We start from the raw sequence: 22,800 nt of genomic DNA, 5'->3' as shown, positions 1-22,800 counted from the left end.
CCACAGACATACAATAAGACGAATACATCCAGGATTGAGCTCGGGTCCTGCTTCGCCCCTGGGGTCTTAATTATTTCTTAAAGATACCATGGTCGGAATCACTCGAATTAAATTAAGTTTGAAAATGTGAAATTTCATTCGTCCGTAAAAAGTCTCGTATATTCTTTATATATACCACATCTGTCTGTATTTTTTATGCATTTATGTTATCATTCGTTTGACTTAATTTATGAAGAACTTGAACTTGCATTTATTTCTTGAGACATGGGAATAGGAACAAGTGAACTACGCCAAGGAATTAGATTGTTATCTAAGTCCGTGACTACACAGACCCTTTGAGCCTCTTGTATATCATTGACATTTAGTACGTTTTGTGCTGAAATAATGATGAGTGAAAGGTTGATAGAGTTTGTTGTGTAATATGTTTGATTTTTCAATAGTTTATGTTTGAATTAACAAATTTGATATCATATCCGTTCGTTCTGCGATGAATAATACATTTCGTTCCGTTCTCTTCATGTTTTGTATTTTATATTTTCCAATTAAAGGTCAAGGCCATTCGACTGCAATGGCTCTTTTACAGGTAGGCGGTAGCAAAATATAAACATTTCGGATATGTAGCAGTATACAAGTTTAATTAAAAATACAAATCGCTTGACAAACGACCAAATTATGTATACTATTGAAGAACCTTGAATCGATATTAATATCATATTGAATCTGAAACAAAATCGAGGAAGTCGGGGGGGGGGGGGGGGGCTGTTTCACTTCCAGCTGACTTGTCATCTTCAGCTGTTCAGTCCCAGTTCTGTAGGAAATTACAAAGAGACGTTTAGCTTGCAGTAAATCTCTTCATTTAAATGTAGATATTGTAATATGTATGTCAATGCCTACCATCACTCGGTAATCAGCATATTTGTATCTATGCACGTTCGAAATTAATGGGCGAAACTAGTGGTGTAACAGAGATTATAAATGCCTCCCGAGTCCTCTACACTCTAAATAGGGGACCTGAATGAGCTACACAGAATGTCCCCTTAGATGAGTCAATAGGTTAGAAAGTAGTTTACCAGGGTGCAAACTCCCCTTCCATTGAAAAATTACTTGTCCTGAGTGTTTCCGGGGGTAACGGTGATGCTTGTGAGATCAACAAGACTGAGTATTTTTGTAAATATTTTACAGGTCCCTACATAAGTGCGAGTGCAACAGAGGTCATTATTAGAATCCTTTGTATTGCCTTTGCTAAGGATCAAATCCAGGACTTCTGGTCTACTAGTCTGAATATTGATTAAGAAAATTTTCCAAAGCTAGTATTTTACCAGAGTGATTGAGTAAACACTTGGGAAATGTGATTTCGGCAACACCTTTTTGTAAGATATAATGTTGTCTGGGCTGTTTTGCAGCCACAGACAAGTACGCTATTGGCACGTTTACCGTATTATGATGTACTTGACAGGGTTATTTGCACCTGTCATAAGGAATTAAGCCTAACTCACAGCGTCGACTCAATCTTCTTTTATGAGTGACAATATTGAGATAAATGAGCACATACAAATATTTGTCATGACGTCTACAACAATATTTATTTTCTGTTTTCAGTGGAGAAGATTTAACTTTTTCGATAAAGAAACTGTTAAAGACCCAGACACAGGTCAGGTGTTTGATAAACTCAAGGTAAGTTAGACTAACTGTCACCGTACTACTGCCAAAGTACCTATACCTGTCAACTAATCAGATAATATCGGGCGAGACATTAATATATTTCATCTCATGACCAGATAAAACACAATATGGTCATTGTTTTAACCAGATAAATATTCAGCAGCATAACTTACCGAGATCGATTACATCACCCTACATGTACATTTGTGTATACGTCAAGCCGTAAATAAATGATTAAGCGATTTTTAAAACATTTCAAAACAAAACCATGGATTACACCAGAGACATATTTTTTTACCTCTGAATGAGTATGTAATAATAGGTTCCGTTTTTTAACATATTGATGCAAAATATGATATGTTTCCTCAAACGATGATTTGCTTCTTTTTGTTAAGTATATGTGTATACTGTAACGTCACGCTACCACAATTGGCATACTACCCGAATTAGTCAGAAAATGGTTTGAATAAAACTTTAAGATTAAATTTGAGCATTTTTCCTTCGGCAGTGTAACAAAGGAGATATTTATCAGCATTTTCACGTAGCAGTTTTGTTTCAGAAAACCAGTAAAATCGACGTGTGTCGACGAAAATTTGGAGGATTTTGAATAAGCTGGTCCTTTTATATAAAAGTAATATATTTTGTTGCACAACAACTAGTAGAAATAAAAACAAGTTTTATAGTCTGTGATATGGTGTACCAATTTGGGGTACTAATCACGGCCATAAAACGGACGAAATCTAACTGCGAGTTTAGCGTTCCAAAACAAATATCGTAGAATCAAAAACTGTTTTTGAAAATGAACCACCATAGATAGTGTTTGTCAGGAATCAAGAAACATTCTTGGTACAAGATCTAAATTTTTAATATCACAGAAAAACTGTCACATTTGTACCAATCGAGGTAGCGTGACGTTAGGATATACTTATTACACGTTTAGTGAACCGGTTAGACTTATCTTCCTTCCAGCAAAGGTAATATTTGGTCAGCGTATACGCGTAAGTGAGGCTTATCTGTGCCGGTCACCGAGGAACGCGATGACCTTGATGGAACGCGGAGGTTGATCCTCTGCGGATTTTCGTGACACGATTACGTGACATGAGACGTGAAGGATCGCGGTGATACGATCATCAAAGTCCCTGATGTGATTTATCACCGCGTTTGACCACCCAAACGACATACTTGACGCGATGGCTGGGTGAATTAGTTACACTTACTGTGAAGAGATCTGTAGATTCTGTATCATTTCTGACTGTTTAGGATGCTGAAAATGGTATTACTTACTATGAGCAGATATAACAGGATCATATCTGGTCATGACTCTTGGCACTTTCAGAGGTTGACAGGATTGCAGACCTAGTGTTGTACCAACAGTAACATCAGAAAGTTTGTCAGTCCATTGTGTCAAGTAATGAAAAAGACCATTGTCTAGTGGCTTGTTTGTTTATGCCATCCTTGATATCCAGGAGTTACGCTCACTTTCGTTCTCTACACCCCTGGAATATGTCATAGCAAAATTGAAGGCACGAAGATAGCTGTTTGATTGGTCTCAGGTAAAAAAAAACCTGACCAATCGCTAGGCTGATACCTGACCTTTGAAGATTACAAAGGAGAGACGCCCAACTTAAAAGCCTGGCAATTTTCACCGTTACTGGCTGCGAGATTCTTTTGATGTATATCAAAGGATCAAACTAGTCTTCTTGTCTCATCAACAAGGTGGCGCACACTAAGTCTTCAATTTCGTTATGACAATTCCAGGGGTGTAGAGAGCAAAAACGAGCATAACCCCTGGATATCGAGTATGGTTTATGCAGACCAACCGGTTTGTCTATTTTTATACGCTCGTTAAATATGACGGGAGTTTTATGGTATGGGTTTGTCCGTCCGTCTGGCGTAAACTTTTGTTTGTCCAGCAATCGCCTCCTACATTTTGCGACCGATCTCTTTGAAACTTGGTATACATTTATCATCATGATATGAAGTTGTGTCTCCTTTAAAAGAATTTTGATTCGACAAATTTTGCAAAAGTTATTGCCCTTTGTTTATTTCAGTATTTGATTTTTTGTCCGGAAATTTTCTCCTACATCTTTTGACGGATTCCTTTAAAACCGAGTAGGCTAAATAATCATGACATGTTGTTGTGTTTCCTTGAAAAGAAATTTAATTCAACAATTTTTGCAAAAGTTATTGCCCTTTGTTTATTTCAGTATTTGATTTTTGTCCGGCAATCTCCTCCTACATTTTTCAATGGATCTCTTTGAAACTTGGTATACATTATCATCATGATATGAAGTTGTGTCTCCTGTAAAAGAAGTTTGATTTGATGATTTTTGCAAAAGTAATTGCCCTTTGTTCATTTCAGTATTTAATTTTTTGTCCGCAGATTTTCTCCTACATTATTTATAGAATGTCAGCTAACCACTCTTAGAATGATGCAGATCTTATTTCAATGTAAGAAAGTGTATAACACTTTATGGCATTCGATGGGGTATATTGTTCTGCCCCCCGGTACTCTTGTTTAAAGTAACATTTCAGGGTAAACTCTGACGGATATGCAAATGCTTTCGCCAAGACTCGCCAAAAGCAACATCAATTCAATAGGTCCTTCCTTATTTCATAAATGAACAATTTTGGTCAAACTGTTTGGATTGCTTTAAATGAAAGCGGCCTAGTTGGATCACTATACATGAAAGAGACCCAGATGTACTGTACTTTACAATGTCATAAAGTTAAACATGAATATATAATATAATGTATTGAAATATTGTAACTCATTTACCCCTGAAATTTCTTAATGAACTATTCCATCCTTTGAACTAGAAAAGTTCATATGTGTCTTCAGGGGTGAAAGGGTAAATAACATATATAATAAGAAGCATATTTGTAAAGCTTGATTTTAGATATAAACCAATCTATATCAATAGTTACCTTTAAAGTTACTTATAAATTTTGAAGTGGCTTTTCTATTTTTTCAGGATGTGAATGTGTCCGCGAGCGTGAGTGGTCATGGTCAACTGATCGTAGGCGACCACGAAGGATTCCTGTACCTTGTGAGCAGACAGCTTAAACTCAGCGTATTCAAGGCGTACGAAATCAGAGTGTCCCACCTCTTCCAGCTTCGTCAACACAATCTCCTGGTGTCGGTCGGAGTAAGTACACATTGGCTGGTTTGGTTGGTAAGATTTTTATTGTCGTCTTTCAAGGTCTGTGTTCAGTCGATGCGGGTATAAGTGGCCTTTATTCTCCCTCTTGGTGATCCAAAAGTCCTGGTCCTGCCAGCAGGTAAGTCCCAAGGCTGGACATCTCCTTAGGGTCTAATAAGCGTGGTCCTCGGCTGTGGTCAACAGATCCATGTCTTTGTGTGGTCCCCATGGTGCTCCTATGAAAAATTACTCATATAGAGTCACACATTTTCTAGGGAGAGAATCCAATTTCCTTAAAAATACATCTTGTAAAATCATTTTCTTTTGGTTCACAGTTATAAAAAAATCCTAATGCATGATTCATGTTTCCATTTATAAATGAAGTAAAAATAACCTCTTAAATTTGAAGTCTCGGAAAGTATTCTGGAAAAATGCTGAAATATTTCTTGGAGCTTGAATTCAGTGGAAACATAACAGTATTTGTTACTGAGAACAGTTCAAATTTTGCCTACTGGCTGTGAAGAGCAAAAGACAAGGAACATTTTAAACACTAGGAAAGTTAGTCGTTTAGAGTTCTAGCAATTGAAATATTAACGTTATAAAGCCAAGGGAATATATGGAGTAAAATTTAAGGTTATTTCCTTTTAATTTGATTAATAAATAGAAAGGGTTCAAATTTTATCCTTAAAAAGTTCTTGTGATACTGAGTAATTTGTGCCAAAAAAGAACTTGTATGTATGTATACTCAACAGTTTTCACAACTACAGCTCTAAAACGTTACACATTTATTTCGTCCAGGAAGATGAGCAAGGTGTCAACCCACTTATCAAGGTGTGGAATTTAGACAAGGTAAGTTTTGATGAGCCAGACATTTTCCTCGCTCTTTCCTGGGTCTGAAAAAATGGGCCCATTACCTATCTAAGTATTACAAAATATTTCAAATTCCAAAATAAATTTTTGATTCCAAATTTTGATAGCTAAAATTGAAAATAAAATAGATGAAAATTGCATTTCTTGGGCAAGACAGGTTAGATATGTGCGACTTCACCTATTTATAGCTCTAGTTTTCAAAATTCTATGGACCATTGGCCCTGTTTATTTGTTTATCATAGAAAGTTGTATGCCAAGATAAATTTAAGAATTACATACAAATATGTACAAAATGTATACACCTTTCATAATTGTCCTGAGATGAGAATTGATTTTGTGACATAAATACATGACTGTATAATGCATCTCTCTCTTGAAATTTTCAGATTGAGAAAGGAACACCAGTTTGTACAAGGATAACCAGAGCTATTCCAGGCAATAAACCTACCCCTGTAAGTATATAATTATATATAAGCAAGAACTATTCCAGGCAATAAACCTCCCCCTGTAAGTATATCATTATAAAAGTAAGAACCATTCCAGGAAATAATCCTACCCCTGTAAGTATATCATTATAAAAGTAAGAACTACTCCAGGCAATAAACCTACCCCTGTAAGTATATAATTATATATAAGCAAGAACTATTCCAGGCAATAAACCTTCCCCTGTAAGTATATCATTATATAAGTAAAAACTATTCCAAGAAATAAACCTACCCCTGTAACCATATAATTATTTAAGTAAGAAATATTCCAAGAAATAAACCTACCCCTGTAAGCATATAATTATATAAGTAAGAACTATTCCAAGAAATAAACCTACCCCTGTAAGCATAATTATAAAAGTCCAGCGACAGTGGTGGCTTGGTCAGCAGTCTAAGGGAGATAACTCTCCCAAAATTCACTACAATATCATGTCTAACGGATAGAAAACTCTGTAAAGTCTTCCTGAAAAATGAAATTTGTTTTAACCCTTTCAACACTGTAGACCATAATGGACTCATCCATCTATCAATGGATGGTGAGTCTACTTCAGTTACATAGGGTGAAATGGTTATTGCTCGGTACCAAGAGACTGATTTAATACTTACAGGTCACATGTCTTGCCGTACATGAAAACCTGGCCTGGATGGCCGTGGGATTTGAGAACGGGAGTGTGGTGCTTTTCAAGGGGGATGTCACCAAAGACAGGTTTATATCAAGCTTGTGTCTTGTGTTTTTGTCCACCCATTTAAATGTTTTCAATCTCATGTCCATTTGCTGCATTTTACATATATACCAGTACTAAGCTAAGTTACTGGAGAGTTTAGATTTGTTTCAGGACTCAACTTATTTTGAAATTCTCTTTGCAATATAACTAATGGTTAAGAAAATCCAACTGTTTGATTTGCAACAATAATGTATGCAAAATTCTTAGAATCAGTATGAAGCTGATTGTGTTAAAAAAATTATATACTTATAAATGTTGTAATTTTTAATTTCCTTTTGAATAGAACATCCAGAGTCAAATTCTTTTAAGAAGTTTACAGAAATCAACAGTATCTGTTTTTGAGAAATTATTTTACATATAGCTTGCTGGAACTGATCACAATTGGTGCAAAGAACTGTATTGTTCTAAATTGATTTTCAGAGCAATTTCATACATCCTTGTCCCAAAAAATATTTTAAGCAAAATGCAGACCTAACATATTTATAACAGATGTATGCATTTTGTGGTCTCCATTACTGAAAAAAGACCAACAGAGGAACGACTTACTGTTTATGTCCTGTCTTGTATTTTTTTTTTAAACAGACACACCAAGACGAGGATTGTGTACGAAAACCCGAAACCTGTCACTGGTTTAGCTTTTAAGACTTCGGGATCTAAATCTATATTCTTGTTTGTGGTTACGGACTCTCAGGTGGTTTCTATAAACATCTCGGGCAAGCAAGACCAGAAGGTAAGTTTCTCAAGACCTTGCGGCGCTCTTGAGTCTAACTCCTCAAAATTTCAGGGGTAACACAGGAGTTGCGTGTCGAAGAGCGCAAACCCTATACATTTGAGGATGTCTAGTGGATAGATTTCGGAAACAGTTCACTCTTGGACTTTGTAGGGCCGTTTTCGCGTGAAAGAAAACGAAAGGCCCTAATCTGAACCGAGGCTGACCTAGGGAACGTTCGGCACGTGTAGATTGACGGGTCCAGACGTGCCTGATCGAAACTTAATGCTGACTATTGCTAGTTTGCAATATTTCTTTCTAAAACAATGTCAAACCACATGTAGATTTTATGATACATTATGTAATCCAGTGGACGCTTGAAAGAAGGGCATAATATTCTTGATACATTGTTGTTTATTCTTCAAAACTGTGCGTTTTTAGCTCTGCTTATAGAATGGTCCAAGTGCGCTCGTTTATCTTGGAATATTTCTGCGCCACCTGTACTGTTTCCACCGGGATACACGAATGTAATCTAGGTTTGATTTCAACTCTCATTGAAGCTATGTCCGGTATGGCTTGTGTTGAATTGTAAATATATTCTTGTCTCTTTTCATCAGATTTGTCAGCATGAGGCTATATTTATGAATAATGAAAAATTATGAAAAATGTTTAACTTGTTTCATATGTCTGATAATGGATACTCCTTGTTCAAGATCTTCTTGGTATATTTTCACGTACCCTTCTGAAAACTGCACTTGTCTATGTCAGTTTGATTAAAGCAACTGTGAGAAGAAGTCTGAATATTAATTGAGAGATGTGTAAATCAGTAAAGAATAATCGCTTGGAAGCAATGAAATGATAGGACTTCTTGATGTGAATCCCTCACACAGTGTACGATGTGGCCGAATATGTGATATGCAAGTTTTGGTTTCAGAGCTTAGATGAACACTGATTATATGCGATAAGTGATTTGGCGGCATAGCGTATGATTTAACTCTTCACCCCTGAAGACACATTTGAACTCTTCCAATTCAAAGGACGGAAAAGTGCATATGAAATTTCAGGGTTGAATGAGTTACCACAGATTATGCATGATTTGTTGCTTAAACATTGAAACATAGATGTTTCAATATATGCGACTGGTTACAGTGTACAATTGAACAAAGGTTTTACGATATGCAATCTGTTACAGTGTACAATTGAACACTGATGAAATGATAGGTGACTTTTTGTTACAGAGTACGATTGAACACAGGTTTTACGATATGCAAATGATTTAAGAGTATGATCGAAGACTAATTATACATTATGTGATTTGTTGCAGAGTACAATTGAAACAGATTTTATAATATGTGAATGGTTTACGATATATGACCTAATATAAAGTACGATTGTACCCAGATTGTTTGATATTTTAACTTATTGTTACAGAGTACCGTAGAACACTTTGGTGCCTCACCCCACTGTACAGTGATGAGTGATCATACACAGGACCACCAGCTAGTCATGGGCAGGCAGGATGTGAGTACACTGTACATTTAGCTTGTCTTACTGATTTTGGTAACCAGAAAATTGCTCCAGTATGACAGGGAAAATCCTGGAATTTGAGAGCAGTGGGTCATTTCAGCAATATTTAGTTAATATCAAAATTAAGACGGGCCATTGTATGTAAAATTAAATGAAAATTGGAACATGGAGGGGTCAATTTCAGTTTTGAAGGGTCAATGGGCAGTCCCATGGCCCCCTCCAGGATTATCTCTGGTATGATATTTGATTACCGTATTCTCTGTAATTATCACCCAGGATGCTTGAAAAACTGGCTGAAGGGAGCGCTTATTAAGATAACAAAATACTGGTTGTAGCCGTTGCTGTAAAGTAACACATTCCGCCAGAAAATTATTGCAGTTTCACTGTCCTGTAACAATCCCATCCTCCCTACTTTGAGTCAGAGGTGATGTGTTGGCCCAATGGGCTTATTACAGGTTATACACCGTAATCCCTGTTTGGTTAACTTCCTGAAATTTGGGGGGGGGCGGGGTGTGTGTGTGTGTGTGTGTGTTATATAGGAATCACCCTGTCTGTCTGTCCGTTCGTCTGTCCGTAATCCTTGTAAGTGCAAACTCCTCCTCAGTTGTTTGTTGTTGGAGTTTTTTTTAACTTGGGCACAGTCAAACTACAAAATAAGTACATGTGCATAAAGAAAGGAATTTGTGATTTGACTATTATTTCTGGAGTTATGGCCCTTGAAACTTTAACTAATGCTCCAGAAGTCTTGTAAGCACAGGTTATGGTGATGTTTGTGTGTCAGGTACAGAAATTACTGGTGAACATCAAACGTTTTAACTACCTGCTGTGCCTAGTGACTGTAAATGTGTATAATTGTTTAAAATGTTTAGTTGGGTCTGTGTTGCTTCTCTTCTGGTTGGTAGACCACAGCGAAAAAGTTTTATGTAGAACATTTGTATGTTTATATATATTGAAGTTACCTGTGACTATCACGCTTACATCTATAATTCTGTATCAGGAAAGAGAATAATACGCTTCCACTGGGGTTAGACCCTCAATCTCCAGGTTCCTAGTCGGACGCTCTACCACTGAGCTAAAGTGAAATTCCCTCTAGCTTGAAGCTAGAGGGTGACCGTTATTCTATGTACAATTAAAATCTGCCACAAACCTATATATTGTATGTCGGCTGTCTGTCTTTTAGGCGGTTTACTTTTACCAGCCGGATGGCCGTGGTCCCTGTCTGGCCTTTGAGGGAGAGAAGCTCCACCTCCAATGGTTTAGAGGGTACCTTATAGTTGTAGGGAAGGAAAACAAGGCCTTACTTCGTACTGCTGTACTGTAAGTATTTAAATTCACAGTGTTGAGGTTCAGTAAAATTCTGTACAGAAATCAGGATTTTGTCTGAACCAGCGAAAGAACTTTGTTTCAACAAAGACAATGTATAACGAGTAGACACTCTATAACCTGGAACTCTCTGCTAACTGATCAAATTACCAGGTCTTCATCTTCGATACTCCAGGGGTTACGCTCACTTTCACTCTCTGCATCCCCTGGAATATGTCATAGCATAATGTTTGAAGGCACGCGCCTAGCTATTTGATTGGTCTCAGGTAAAAAAACAAACTGACCAATCGCTAAGCTGATACCTGTCCATTGAATATTACAGAGGAGTGACATCTGACTTCAAAACCAGTCAATTTTGTCAATATGAGGCCGTGAAATTATTTGGATGTACTTCAAAGGATCAAACTAGTCTAACTTGTATCATCCACAAGGGGGTACATAAAGGGCCTTCAATTTCGTTGTGACATATTCCAGGATGGAGAAATGGAAAGCGATCGTAACCTCTGGAGTCTCAAGTATATATGTCTGTTCCCAGAGGTATCAGGTTTAGACAGTGGACACAGTCTTGAAAGACAGCTTTCAGGATAATGCAATAGTTTAAAAAACAATGAGGAACAAGTGTTATTAATTTATACTTATTAAAGGAAAAAAATTGTATGCTGTGAATGGAGCAATATTCTGTAGAAACTGAAGCACTGGTCTATAAGGCAAATAAATGTGAATGTTTACTTGCCCGAGGATCAGATCAACTGGCTGTGGGCTTTAGGACCTGGAGATATTTTCTTGCCTTGATTTAACATTGTAACAAACTTTTCATCCTGTGACAAAATTGTATGTGATAGAATTTCGAGGCATGGTGATATTTCCTTAAAATATTTACAGGGGCGGACAGAGTCTGGAGATGAACATTGTGACAGTGTACGATATACAGAATAAATTTATCGCATACTCGGCGCCGTATCCTGACGTGATCGGTGTGATGTGTGAGTGGGGAAGTGTCTACCTGCTGGGCGGGGACAGAAAGGTAAATACAGGTTGTTTGAGAAGTCCGTAGTGTGTGAAGCATTTTAACCAAAGTGTTTGCCGAGGTTGTCAAATGTAAGACAGTCATTGAAAATCCGGTATAATGTTGATGTCAACTGTATGTTATAGTCGAGGTGCACCAGACATTTATGAGGATATTGTAAGAAATGACCGCTGGGTCAAAATTGGAAAAAGTCATATTAAAGCAAAAGTAGGAAAACTGGGAAACTTTCAAATGTTGAAATTATGGAATAGAATGCATCACTTTATCTTTTAAAAAAATGTCTAATCTACTGCATTATTCATAAATTAATAAATAATAATCAATGCTTTTTCTGCCTAAATTTGTAAGAGTTTGTTCCCTCATGAATTGTGAAAATAGATGATTTTATTGAAAATGAGAAGATTCTCCACATTTTTTTTAACACTTTTTTTTTGTGATAAAAAGCAGTCTGTATTTTTGCTGTTGGAAAACATGGCAAAACTTCCAACAGGGCAAAAAATCTCTGATGATAAAGAAAAATCTTTCACCATCAGGAATATATATCTAAATATTAAGAAACATGTTACCCATTTTTAGTTCAGAAATGGGTCTGTTTAACTGTCTGACCTAAAAACACAGGATAAGCAATCCCTTTTTGCACAAAGTGATTTCAGTAACAAACTTCAGTATGCTTCTGAAATGAATCTATGTGTGATTTGTTCTTTATTTTTACAGCTTTATCAACTCCAGGAAAAGGACACGCAGACCAAACTAGAAATGTTGTTTAAGAAAAACAATTATCAGCTAGCTATCAGGTGAGCAGGAGTCATGTGTTGATGGGGGGGTTGATTGGATAGGGTGTTGGCGGGTATATGTGTGATCTTGTCACACCTTCCCTCCCTAGCTTTGAGGGTGTGATACTTAGGTATGGAGGTATAGGAGACACAGTAGTCTAGTGGTAGGACGCCGGCCTCGTGACGGAAGGATTGCGGGTTCAAGTCATGTCACTTTTTGAATAAGATGCTTTACTACATTTGTTCCAATCTACTCAGCTGTAAATGAGAATATGTGGTTGGGTAGTGCTAGAATTGTCGAATGCTAGCTGTGAGCGCCGAAATGGCAGCACTGGCTGTATACTCCCCAGAGAGTTAAGAAAGCTGGTTGCAAAGGCCCTATAAGCACGGATTATAATTTGTGAACAGCTTTGAGACCTCTTACGAACTAGGTTGTGATAAAGCGGTATATAAGAACCTCAAATTATTATTATATAAATGGAAATAAAAGGATTCTCAACATCACTAGAACAGCTTTGTTGTTTTCTTAACATCTACATGTTTTGACTGCTATGCAGTAGGTATGGAGTATTGATAGAATTTGTCATGTACAATGTACTTGCCATTGGTATGGGCTGTTTGGCATGTGTGATACTGCAAGCTATACATGTGCATTAGCCTTATCCTGGACCAATCCATCCGCCCATCACAGGTCTGATCTGTTTTAGTTTCGGTTCAACACTTTTCAGATAAAAACCCGGCTCAGACTGGTAGTGTACACACACAATGCATCATCCTCGATACTCCAGGGGTTATGCTCACTTACTTTCTGCACCCCTGAAATATGTCATAGCCAAATCGAAGGCACGCGGCTAGCTACCGGGGGTGTTTGATTGGTCTCAGGTGGAAAATCATTACCAATTTTGATAGGCTGATACCTGTCCTTTGAAGGTAATAGAGGAAAGACACCAAATTTTAAAGCCAGACAATTTTATCATTATGCGACAGACAAATTCTTTTGATCTAGGCTTTTTGATATACACCAAAGCAATTTCGCTAGCCAAGTGTTTGCTTCGTATACACTCCACTTACCCTTAGTGGATATAGCCGTGTTAACCAAGCCTTCAAATTTTTGTGTGGTTCCAATCGCTCGCATTCAATGAAATCGCATCTTACATATAGCTCTGTTGACGAAGGAAAACAGTAATGGCAACACGTGTTGACAAAAGCACGTTTTCGTTTATGTCAGAGTGTTTTGCCCCCAAAATAGGCGCACAATCTTTGGGGAAACTTCTGAAGTTTTAGAGCAGTTGGTAGAAATCCTTGACTATGTGCCACATGTAAATGATGACCTGGGAAAATATGTGTGCTGCCTTTGGATTGTTTTCATATTGTTCTGTCATTTATACTCCGCCTCGACACTATCCCTTCTGCATGCTGGTAATGTTTTGTACATCAAAGAATCTCGCTCCTTATGGTAATCTCAAAAAAATCATAAATGCCATCACTCATAGTGTCCTACAGTCCATTTGTAAATAAATAAAGTTTTTCATCGAAAACACAAGATAGCAGTTAATTCATGTTGAAATTTTTATACAGATAACCTAGGATTACACTAACAAACCTTTTCAAAGAAATATTTACCACCATATTTAACATCTGTGTATGCTAATGTACCTTATTACACTTTGTTTAAAGCCTGGCCAAGAGCCAGCAGTATGATGACGATGGTCTGATCGACATCTTCACTCAGTACGGAGACCACCTCTACGGCAAGGGCGATCACGACGGAGCGATCGACCAGTACATCAAAACAATCGGCAAGCTTGAGGCTTCTTATGTCATCAGAAAGGTAATGATGGTGGTCAATGACCTACTTCAACAGATTAAAGTTAAGGTAATGAAGGTCACCAGAGAAAAATGAAAATATTTACAAGTCTTTAGGGTTAGTCTTTAATTCATTCACCCCTGAAAACACATTTGAACTCTTCCAATTCAAAGGTTGGAATAGTTCATTATAAAATTTCACAGATAAATGAGTTAACACTAATTAAATGAGGTGCAAGTATTATCTTTCCAAAAAACTAGAGTGCACTATGTCAGCAATTTGCTTTCATTGTCTTCATTAATGAGTTCAGTAACTGCCTAAACTCAATGGTTTAGGCAGTTGACTATTTATGGATTGACAAATGCGGAACATTTTCATCACCATAATCCATACTTTGATCAGTGCATCTATATTTGAAAGGACCATAGCAAAAGCCTTAGAAACTTAGAATGTCTCAAAATCAACTATTATTAATATCTTCATTTATATTTTCAAGTTCCTCGATGCCCAGAGGATTCACAACCTGACCAAGTACCTACAGGCCTTACATAAGGCCCAGAGGGCCACAGAGGAACACACCACTCTCCTCCTCAACTGTTACACTAAACTCAAGGACGTCAGTAAACTCGACGAGTTCATCATGGTAGGTAGCTTCAGCGTCAACTTTAATAGCTAGGTTAACTAGGTGAGAGTTAATTCAAACGAGATGACCAGAAAACATTTGATGTTGTCTGGTCATTTTTTCTTTGGACTTCTTTTACTTTTATGGCCGGACTGGTGAATGCTATTTAGGAATCCATCAACCAGAGTAAGCAGAACTTCACTGAACATCCACTAGTGGACGGTGGATCTCATTTCCCTTTGTATTATAAAAGTTAAACAAGGCATCACAAGTGGTACAAATCCTCTCCCATTCACACATTGTGTGACATATATATGAGGAAATGAATAGAAAATTCAATGATGCATCAGTATCTGCTCTAACGACTGCATTCTTCGATGGACAATAGAATTGTATTCCGTTGAGGGATGAAGTCCATAGAGCGATGACAAAGTTTTTCTAAAAAATAGTAAAGGTGACCTTGACCTTCAACACAGTAACCAGGAATAAAGTCGATAGAGGGATGACAAAGTTTTTCTAAAAATAATAGCAATGATCTTAATCTTCAACATAGAAACCCGAAACCCGAACTTGTTCAAGGTATTGCCATACCAAACACTTGTATGAAATTCCATTCTGTAATGAAGTCGCTATAGAGATGACAATTTTTTATCTAAAAATAGTAACAGTGACCTTGACCTTCATTGGAAAAAACCCCAAACGGGAACTTGTTTAAGGTTTTGTCATACCAAACAACACTTGTATCAAGTTTGATGAAACTCTGTTGAAGAAAGAAGTCGGTAGAGGTAGAGTGAAGACAAAAGTTTTTCTAAAAATAGTAACAGTGATCTTTACCGTCATTGAAAACCCCCGAAACGGGAACTTGTTCAAGGTTTTGTCATACCAAACAATACTTGTTTTAAGTTTCATGTAATTCCTTTGATATTTGAGGTCACTATGTGACGATAAAAAGTGTAACATACAGACAAATTGACGTACAGACATATGGACATATGGACATTCGTACCGGCTGAATTCTATATCCCCTCGAACTTTCGTTCCAAGGGGATAATAAACATGGTAATCAACCATCACAAGTTTAGGAACCTTTTTCTCCCATTTCATTCATATTATAGTTAGTAAACCATATAGTTCTTTTAGGAATAGATTATCCGGGTTTCTAATCGGGAAAATACTTGCCATCAATGATGAAATCACGATATAGAGGATGACATCACAGAGCGTTGTTACGTCACGTCATAATTAGAAGATTGACGAATGATATAACGTCCAGGGTTTTACGCACTAGTGGGTAACCAACAATGTTTATAATATTTACCAAAGTCCTGATCTGTTCACAAATTTACGCAAAAATGTATCTTCTATGAAAATGAAAGGAATTTGTAATACTATTACCTTCTTATATAAATAATAACCGCTCTTGCTAAAGCTAAATCAATGGATATTTGTGTTTTAGACGAAGGACCGTGAGGTGGACTTTGACGTTGAGACGGCCATTCGTGTGTGTAGACAGGCGAGTTACTACACTCACGCTCTCTTTTTGGCGGAGAAACACGCTAAACATCACTGGTATCTCCGCATACAACTGGAGGACATCAAACATTACCAACAGGCCCTCGAGTACATCGGCAAACTGGAGTTTGACGAGGTACAGTCATTTACTGTATTATCATGTGTGCCTTGTACGATGGCTGACAGCGGTTCGTTGTACGATGGCCGACAGCGTCTGCCAAATTACAATAGTGTGTAGTTGTACTGTACTTGTATGACATGTACATGTACAAAAAACAATTAGTTTGTAGTTGTAACTTGGCGGCCGCTGTCGGCCATCGTAGCCTTGAGAGGAGGTGTACTGTACAGTGCTTCTGTTTCACAGAGTCAACCATTAAGGGGATAAACTTACTGTGTTTTGAGATTTGCGGCGATATATTGTGGATTGTTGACATCAATAACATTCAAAGTGAGGTTGAATTACATTGACCTTTCAGGGTCACGCTATATCCTTCATGACCTCATTGTTAATCAATTTCATGATGTGAAGAGGTCAGTCAGCAGAGATCGATGTGATAGTCTCTTTGTTCTGCTCTTAATTTTTGGTTCCTCATGAATAAAGTGATACCGGTATATCATTCTGAAAGATAGCATTCAGTCCCATGGCATCTTTGTTGTTGTTATCTGAACTAACTGAACTGATAATAGCACTATTTTGGTGGCAAAAATTATCTAACAAATTACAACCAACAAGAATTACAGTCTTGATTTAATGTTAGGGTATGCATTTAAGTTATACTCAAAAATTCTCTGCAGGCACCTTCATTTGGTCAAATATGTCAGTATGATATGATCTGTAAATTGTTGCAGGCTGAAGAAAATCTGAAAAAGTACGGTAAAGTTCTGATGTCAGAGGTTCCACGCCAGACGACAGAGTTACTGAAGCGTCTATGTACGGACTACCGGCCAGCAGATAGTGAGTACATCTGGATATATAACTGAACAAACTGGAATCTATTTTTGTTTCAGGACATAAAATTGATTCGTTTTTTGGGGGGTTTAACATCTTGGCAACAGGCAGGGTCATGTTTGGCCGGGTTCAGAACATAAAGCCAGGATTCCACATAAAATTATGACCTCAGAACCAGAATAATAGAATTCATGTCTGATGTGAGGTATGGATATAAAGGTAATTTGCCGAGGGTCTTCTGCTCAACATTTGATCCTGAGGGTTTGAATAACCTTATCCTTACCTCACATCAGGGATGGATTCTATTTCTTGAGTATTACCTCAAACCCGTAAAGACAGCTTCTCTTCTTGTAAAGTTGTAAACTGTCCGCACATTTCTCATTTGCATATGAAGCCCGGATGGCAATTGTAAATGACGTCAGTTACCCTGACTTACACCAAAACGGCATAAAATGATGTAACGTCACTATAATTCCCCCGCCAGTCTGGGCGTGTAAGCTATCCAGACCCGTGGGTCAGATTCAATTTTCCAGCACCGCCGGAAATGCAGATATCTCGGTTTAGTTTGCAAGAATAATAAAATCTATACCTATCTCCTCAAATAAATGTGGCCTTTTCCCTACTTAACTCATTCACCCCTGAAATTTCATAATGAACTATTCCAACCTTTGAATTGGAAGAGCTCAAATGTGTCTTCAGGGGTGAATGAGTTAAGCTACATTTGAATGCTCCCACGCCAAAATTAAAAGACAAGTTATTTTACATTGGAGATGATACTTTCTTCAACATCAGGAATCTTAACAACATCAAAACAATATATTTAACGACAAAACAGAATATTTATAATGCAGATTGTCAATTTCAAGCCATTGTCTCGTGGATGAATACATCGCTGTTTGAAAATTCTGTGAAATGCCGAGCAAAGATGCCAGAGAGATTGGACAAGATCTAGCATGTCATATAGTGGGAAAATCCATTCTGAGTCACGAGAAAAATGCATCTGTACTAATGTGTGATGTCCAGACTTGTGGCAGATGTTTTGAAATTGAGAATTGGGAATATGCATGTTCATAGTGTGTTCTGTTGTATCCTTAATCTAGTTGCACTTGTTCTTATTGTGTGATTTTAACCCTTTCACCACTGTAGACCATAATGGACTCATCCAGATCAATGCATGGTAGAGTCTACTAAAGTTGCATAGTGGTGAAAGGGTTAAAATCTATATTTTGTATTTTGTATATAATTTATGGTATCTTTTATTTTGTTGAAAATCTAATATTTTTTTTGTAATTTCAACAGAACCACTGGTAGACCAGATGAACATGGATGGTAAGGTCTTGTTACAGAAATCATTCATAAAGCTGTAAAATGTCTTCAAATGAGACATATCCTGTTTTAGCCATCCACATATATCTATGAGATGTTGTTATGTCATTTGCATGACCAGAGATTATCTACTGTATACCAGGAAATTTACACCCACTCAAATATTCGTTCTTTCGCCCGTGAAATCAATTTTCACCCAGTGTTAATTTCGCCCATCATATATAAATGCTGTTTTTTTTTTACTAAATTTGCTGTTACCACAAATTCACCCTCACCACAGAGGGCGAAAAAGGCAAAAAATTAAACTGCAGCGAACATTTTCCAATATACAGTAGACCAAAGAGGTGATCAGCTGTTTTCAATTTCATATTTATAAAGTATCAAACAGCATACACTAGCCCATTCATGTATGTTTTGAAAGTAAATACCGAAAATTTTCATTTCATAATAAAATCTTCTAGCCCTGGGTGTTGGGCTAATGAGATTTTGAGTCATCGATATTGCACATTAGTTGATGTGCTGAATATGCACTGTAGAATGTTTTTGCACCATGTTTGCAAAAAAAAAAAAATGATGTCATGTTTTCAAAATCTTATGCAAGCATAACGAAAAAGAAAAAAAACATAGTTATTGAAAATTTCATAAATATCAGCATTTTACTTCACGCCCAATATACTAGTACATATATAATAGTAAAATTTTAATACAATTTTCCACACTGATGTATCTTATAGTAGATATATTAAAATGATAATCCTAGCTTAAGAAGCCTATAATACATGAACAGTACCATATATGTTCTAAAAGTGTTACACTAAATGTTGAAGTGGAGGAATACTTTGTAGGGTTTGTTTGTTGTAGGTGGAGGATTAGGTAGGATACAGAAGGCCAGCGCCGAGGAGTTCATACACATCTTCGTGAATAACTCGCCAAAACTCACCGAGTTTCTGGAACATATGATCAAGGTGAGCTTGTGTTCACTTCACCGTCGCTTAGTGTGTAATAGTGTAGACAGCATACAAGGCCAAGGTGTTTACTATCACCAAGCTTCAGAATCATAATAGTTATTATGACATGATGTTCCTTGTTGTGAATGCGATGTCTCATGTCATGACGTCATGCTATCTGTCTTAAGGATCCTGTACCACTGCCAGAAACTTTAACCAAGTGGTGGAAGCTATTTTTTCCGGCATGACTATTGTTTTGATAAATCGTTTTGGGAAAGAAAACCATATGTTGCGGAACATTTACGACAAATAATAAAGATGAAATTAATAAAATATAATCAATAACAGTGCTTTGAGTGTTAAAAAACATCAGCCTAGTTAGATCGGAATTTGAACCCTTGACTTCAGATTGATATATATACCATAGCTCTAACCGTTTGAGCTACCTGGTCAACAGAAGTGTCCTAGCTCAAATGTGCTTTAATAAGATCCAAACGGAAGTTAAGGGAAGTTACTCTGTATAGGAAAAACATAGTGCAGTGGGACAGGGATCCTTAAGTTTAATATGACATTTACATGACAATGTACAAAAAATAAAATATGTGTTTTTTCACAGCATAAGTTGGTAGTAATGTGATAAGTTATGGTAAAACAACATCATGTGTTAGGTAAAAGTTTCCTTAAAGATTGGATTGACTTCAAAATTTTAGATAGAAAACCATAGACAGGTTTAGGGATGATCTCAGACTGTCCCACTTCATTGGGTTGGTTTTCTATACACAGTTACTTCCCCTTAACTTCCATTAGGATATAACTGAAGGACAGTTGTGCCAAGACACCTCTGTTGACCAGGTAGCTCATGTGGTTAGAGCGATAGTATATCAACTTGTATTCTAGGGTTAGAATCCCGGTCTAGCCCTGCTGATTTCTGTTTCATTCAGAACACTTGTTGATCATATTTAATTTGTTTATTTCATCTTTATTATTTCTCATAAAAGTCCGGCAAGGCATAGTTTTCTGTTCAGAAATAATTATCAAAGCTATAGGCATTCTGGAAAGAACTGTTTCCAATACTTAGTAACAATTTTTTGGCGTTGGTACTGTATGTATATATATATTTCTGCTTACCAGTGCAGCTTAACTCCAGGTTTAAGATTAATGCCGATGACATATTTCTACTTATTATATAGTTGCAGCCTAAACCCACAGATATTGATGCTGTTGACATATTTTTACTTTTCAGTGCAGCCTTACTCCAAGTTTAAGATTGATGCTAATGATATATTTTGACTTACAGGTGCAGCCTAACTCAATGATAAAGATTGACGCTGATATATGTGTACTTACAGGTGCAGCCTAACTCAATGTTAAAAGATTGACACTGATATATGTGTACTTACAGGTGCAGCCTAACTCCCCGAGCCTTCTCTACAACACCGTGTTAGAACTTTACCTTCATGATTACGTTCACGAGAGAGATAGCTCTGTAAGTATATTCTAAGTAAAGATGTACATCAGGCTACCTCAACAGCTCTGTAAGTATATTCTAAGTAAAGACGTACATCAGGCTACCTCAACAGCTCTGTAAGTATATTCTAAGTAAAGACGTACATCAGGCTACCGCAACCTGAGATTTGAGGAATGTGCTCTTTTTATGTGAAGAGTTCGGCAGATGTTTACATTTGCAAGCTCAGCTGAGTTTGAGTTTAACCAGCTGAGCTTAAGTTTTACCAGCTTTGTGATACCCATTTTGCGGTAAATCTCAGCTGAGTGCAAACTTAAGATTTGAGCTTGGGAGTTGAGGAAATGTTTGTGATACCGAAGCCTGATGTGTGTTTTTCTGAAAATTGAATTGTGATTTGCTGGGATAACACCCTACGTTAATATCACATGCTAGGTGGCACCATCTGTAGGGATGTTTTATTCCATCGGCCAGTGAATTGGTTTATACAAAAATGGATTTGAGGTAAAAAGTGAAGCCATCTTGGGGTTTTTTTCCCGTCACAATACAGGTTTTAAGTAAAGCTGTGCTGGAATGGTTCATTTGTAGGGTGTTAGATCAATCAGATTCTTGTTTTCATATTACACAGGGTGGTCTTGCCATGCCTCACAAATGCATGGTAAAATAGTACCCCCATATTATACCATTTTAAACAATTGCTATAACTACATCCCGCTATATTGTTTCATCCCTAGATTTGTCTGTACACATTGTCCACAGATGTTCGTCTAGTTAACTTCTATTCACATCTATAGGTAAAAACAGAGAAAGTGAGAAGAACAGAGGACCTTTTAAAGAACCCAGATGTAAGAAAACGTTTTATTTTGAATTTTATTTTGAATCAATTTCGTGTTAGGTGCAACCCCATGTTATTTTGCCAAGTTTTGAAATGTTATTATCAGTTGCTTAATTAACATACTGTAATTATAGCATTATTCAGCTGGCCATGAAAGGCAATCAATTTTTTTTATGTATTATTAATTAGAATTGCAACCCAATTAAAATCTGAATAACTTATTATTTCTGTAATAGACCATGGGCCATGGGTGTGTGTCTTCAATAATAGATACTCTGAATGTCTAGCTTAATTTAACATGGAAGTACAGATGAACTTAGTAAATAAAGGTTTACAATTAAAACTTTTTCTTTTTGTATTTGAAAAAAAAATGCTTTTAATTATTATTTTTACTAAATTTTGACGTTTAGGCACGTTATGACCTTGATCAAGCCCTAATCCTGTGTCAGATGAACAACTTCAAGGCTGGTATACTTTACCTGTATGAGAAGGCTCACCTGTAAGTTGGTGTTTATTTATAGATTTTATTTTCTATATATATATATATATATATATATTTGGTAAATATTACTTAAAATTCCCTCCTATCTATATGAAATTATTATAGCCTATAGATTCTCCGCTGATTTTCAGCAATATACAATAATTGGAGGAAAAAAGCATTATGTGTAGTTTTCCATCAACCTATTTGGAATATTCCATCAATACCTGTACCATTAATCCAATTAAATTTGCAAAATGAATGTTCAAATGATCAAAAGAATCTTTTTGCAATAACGGAATAAGTCCATGTGTTAAGAAGCTCAATTTTAAGTGAAACAAATCTGTCGCCTTTTTTAGCTCACCTGGCACGAAGTGCCAAGGGAGCTTATGCCGTGGCGCGGCGTCCGTCCGTCCGTCGTCCATCGTCCGTCGTCCGGTGTCAATATTTTACTTTAAACGACTTCTTCTTAATAACCGAAAGGCCTAGGGTGTCGATATTTGGCCAGAAGCAAACTGGGATGAAGGGCTACAAAGTTTGTTAAAATTAATGACCTTCACCCATTTTCAAGGTCACAGGGGTCAAATATGTTAAAAACTTTAAACATCTTCTTCT

General features: G+C 36.9%; 1 protein-coding gene across 1 annotated transcript in view; it reads left to right on the top strand.

Annotated features, from left to right (window-relative positions):
- Positions 1-547: 547 nt before the first annotated feature.
- Positions 548-22,800, top strand: part of LOC110451669 (vacuolar protein sorting-associated protein 11 homolog) — a 41,222-nt gene continuing 18,969 nt past the window's right edge. Inside the window, exons 1-20 of the mRNA XM_021499810.1 lie at positions 548-583; positions 1,600-1,674; positions 4,638-4,811; positions 5,604-5,654; positions 6,062-6,127; positions 6,769-6,866; positions 7,468-7,615; positions 9,026-9,115; positions 10,302-10,438; positions 11,327-11,468; positions 12,186-12,265; positions 13,922-14,075; positions 14,548-14,694; positions 16,130-16,321; positions 17,035-17,140; positions 18,434-18,463; positions 19,322-19,425; positions 20,810-20,893; positions 21,664-21,714; positions 22,115-22,203. Of these exons, the coding sequence (XP_021355485.1) occupies positions 569-583; positions 1,600-1,674; positions 4,638-4,811; positions 5,604-5,654; positions 6,062-6,127; positions 6,769-6,866; positions 7,468-7,615; positions 9,026-9,115; positions 10,302-10,438; positions 11,327-11,468; positions 12,186-12,265; positions 13,922-14,075; positions 14,548-14,694; positions 16,130-16,321; positions 17,035-17,140; positions 18,434-18,463; positions 19,322-19,425; positions 20,810-20,893; positions 21,664-21,714; positions 22,115-22,203 (2,033 nt within the window). The 5' untranslated portion in view covers positions 548-568. The remainder of the gene's footprint in view (positions 584-1,599; positions 1,675-4,637; positions 4,812-5,603; positions 5,655-6,061; positions 6,128-6,768; positions 6,867-7,467; positions 7,616-9,025; positions 9,116-10,301; positions 10,439-11,326; positions 11,469-12,185; positions 12,266-13,921; positions 14,076-14,547; positions 14,695-16,129; positions 16,322-17,034; positions 17,141-18,433; positions 18,464-19,321; positions 19,426-20,809; positions 20,894-21,663; positions 21,715-22,114; positions 22,204-22,800) is intronic.

This window comes from Mizuhopecten yessoensis, unplaced genomic scaffold, assembly GCF_002113885.1.
Source record: "Mizuhopecten yessoensis strain PY_sf001 unplaced genomic scaffold, ASM211388v2 scaffold6163, whole genome shotgun sequence".
Lineage (NCBI taxonomy): Eukaryota > Metazoa > Mollusca > Bivalvia > Pectinida > Pectinidae > Mizuhopecten > Mizuhopecten yessoensis.
Note: the sequence above shows the minus strand (reverse complement) of the source record. Positions and strands in the feature narration are given on the sequence as shown.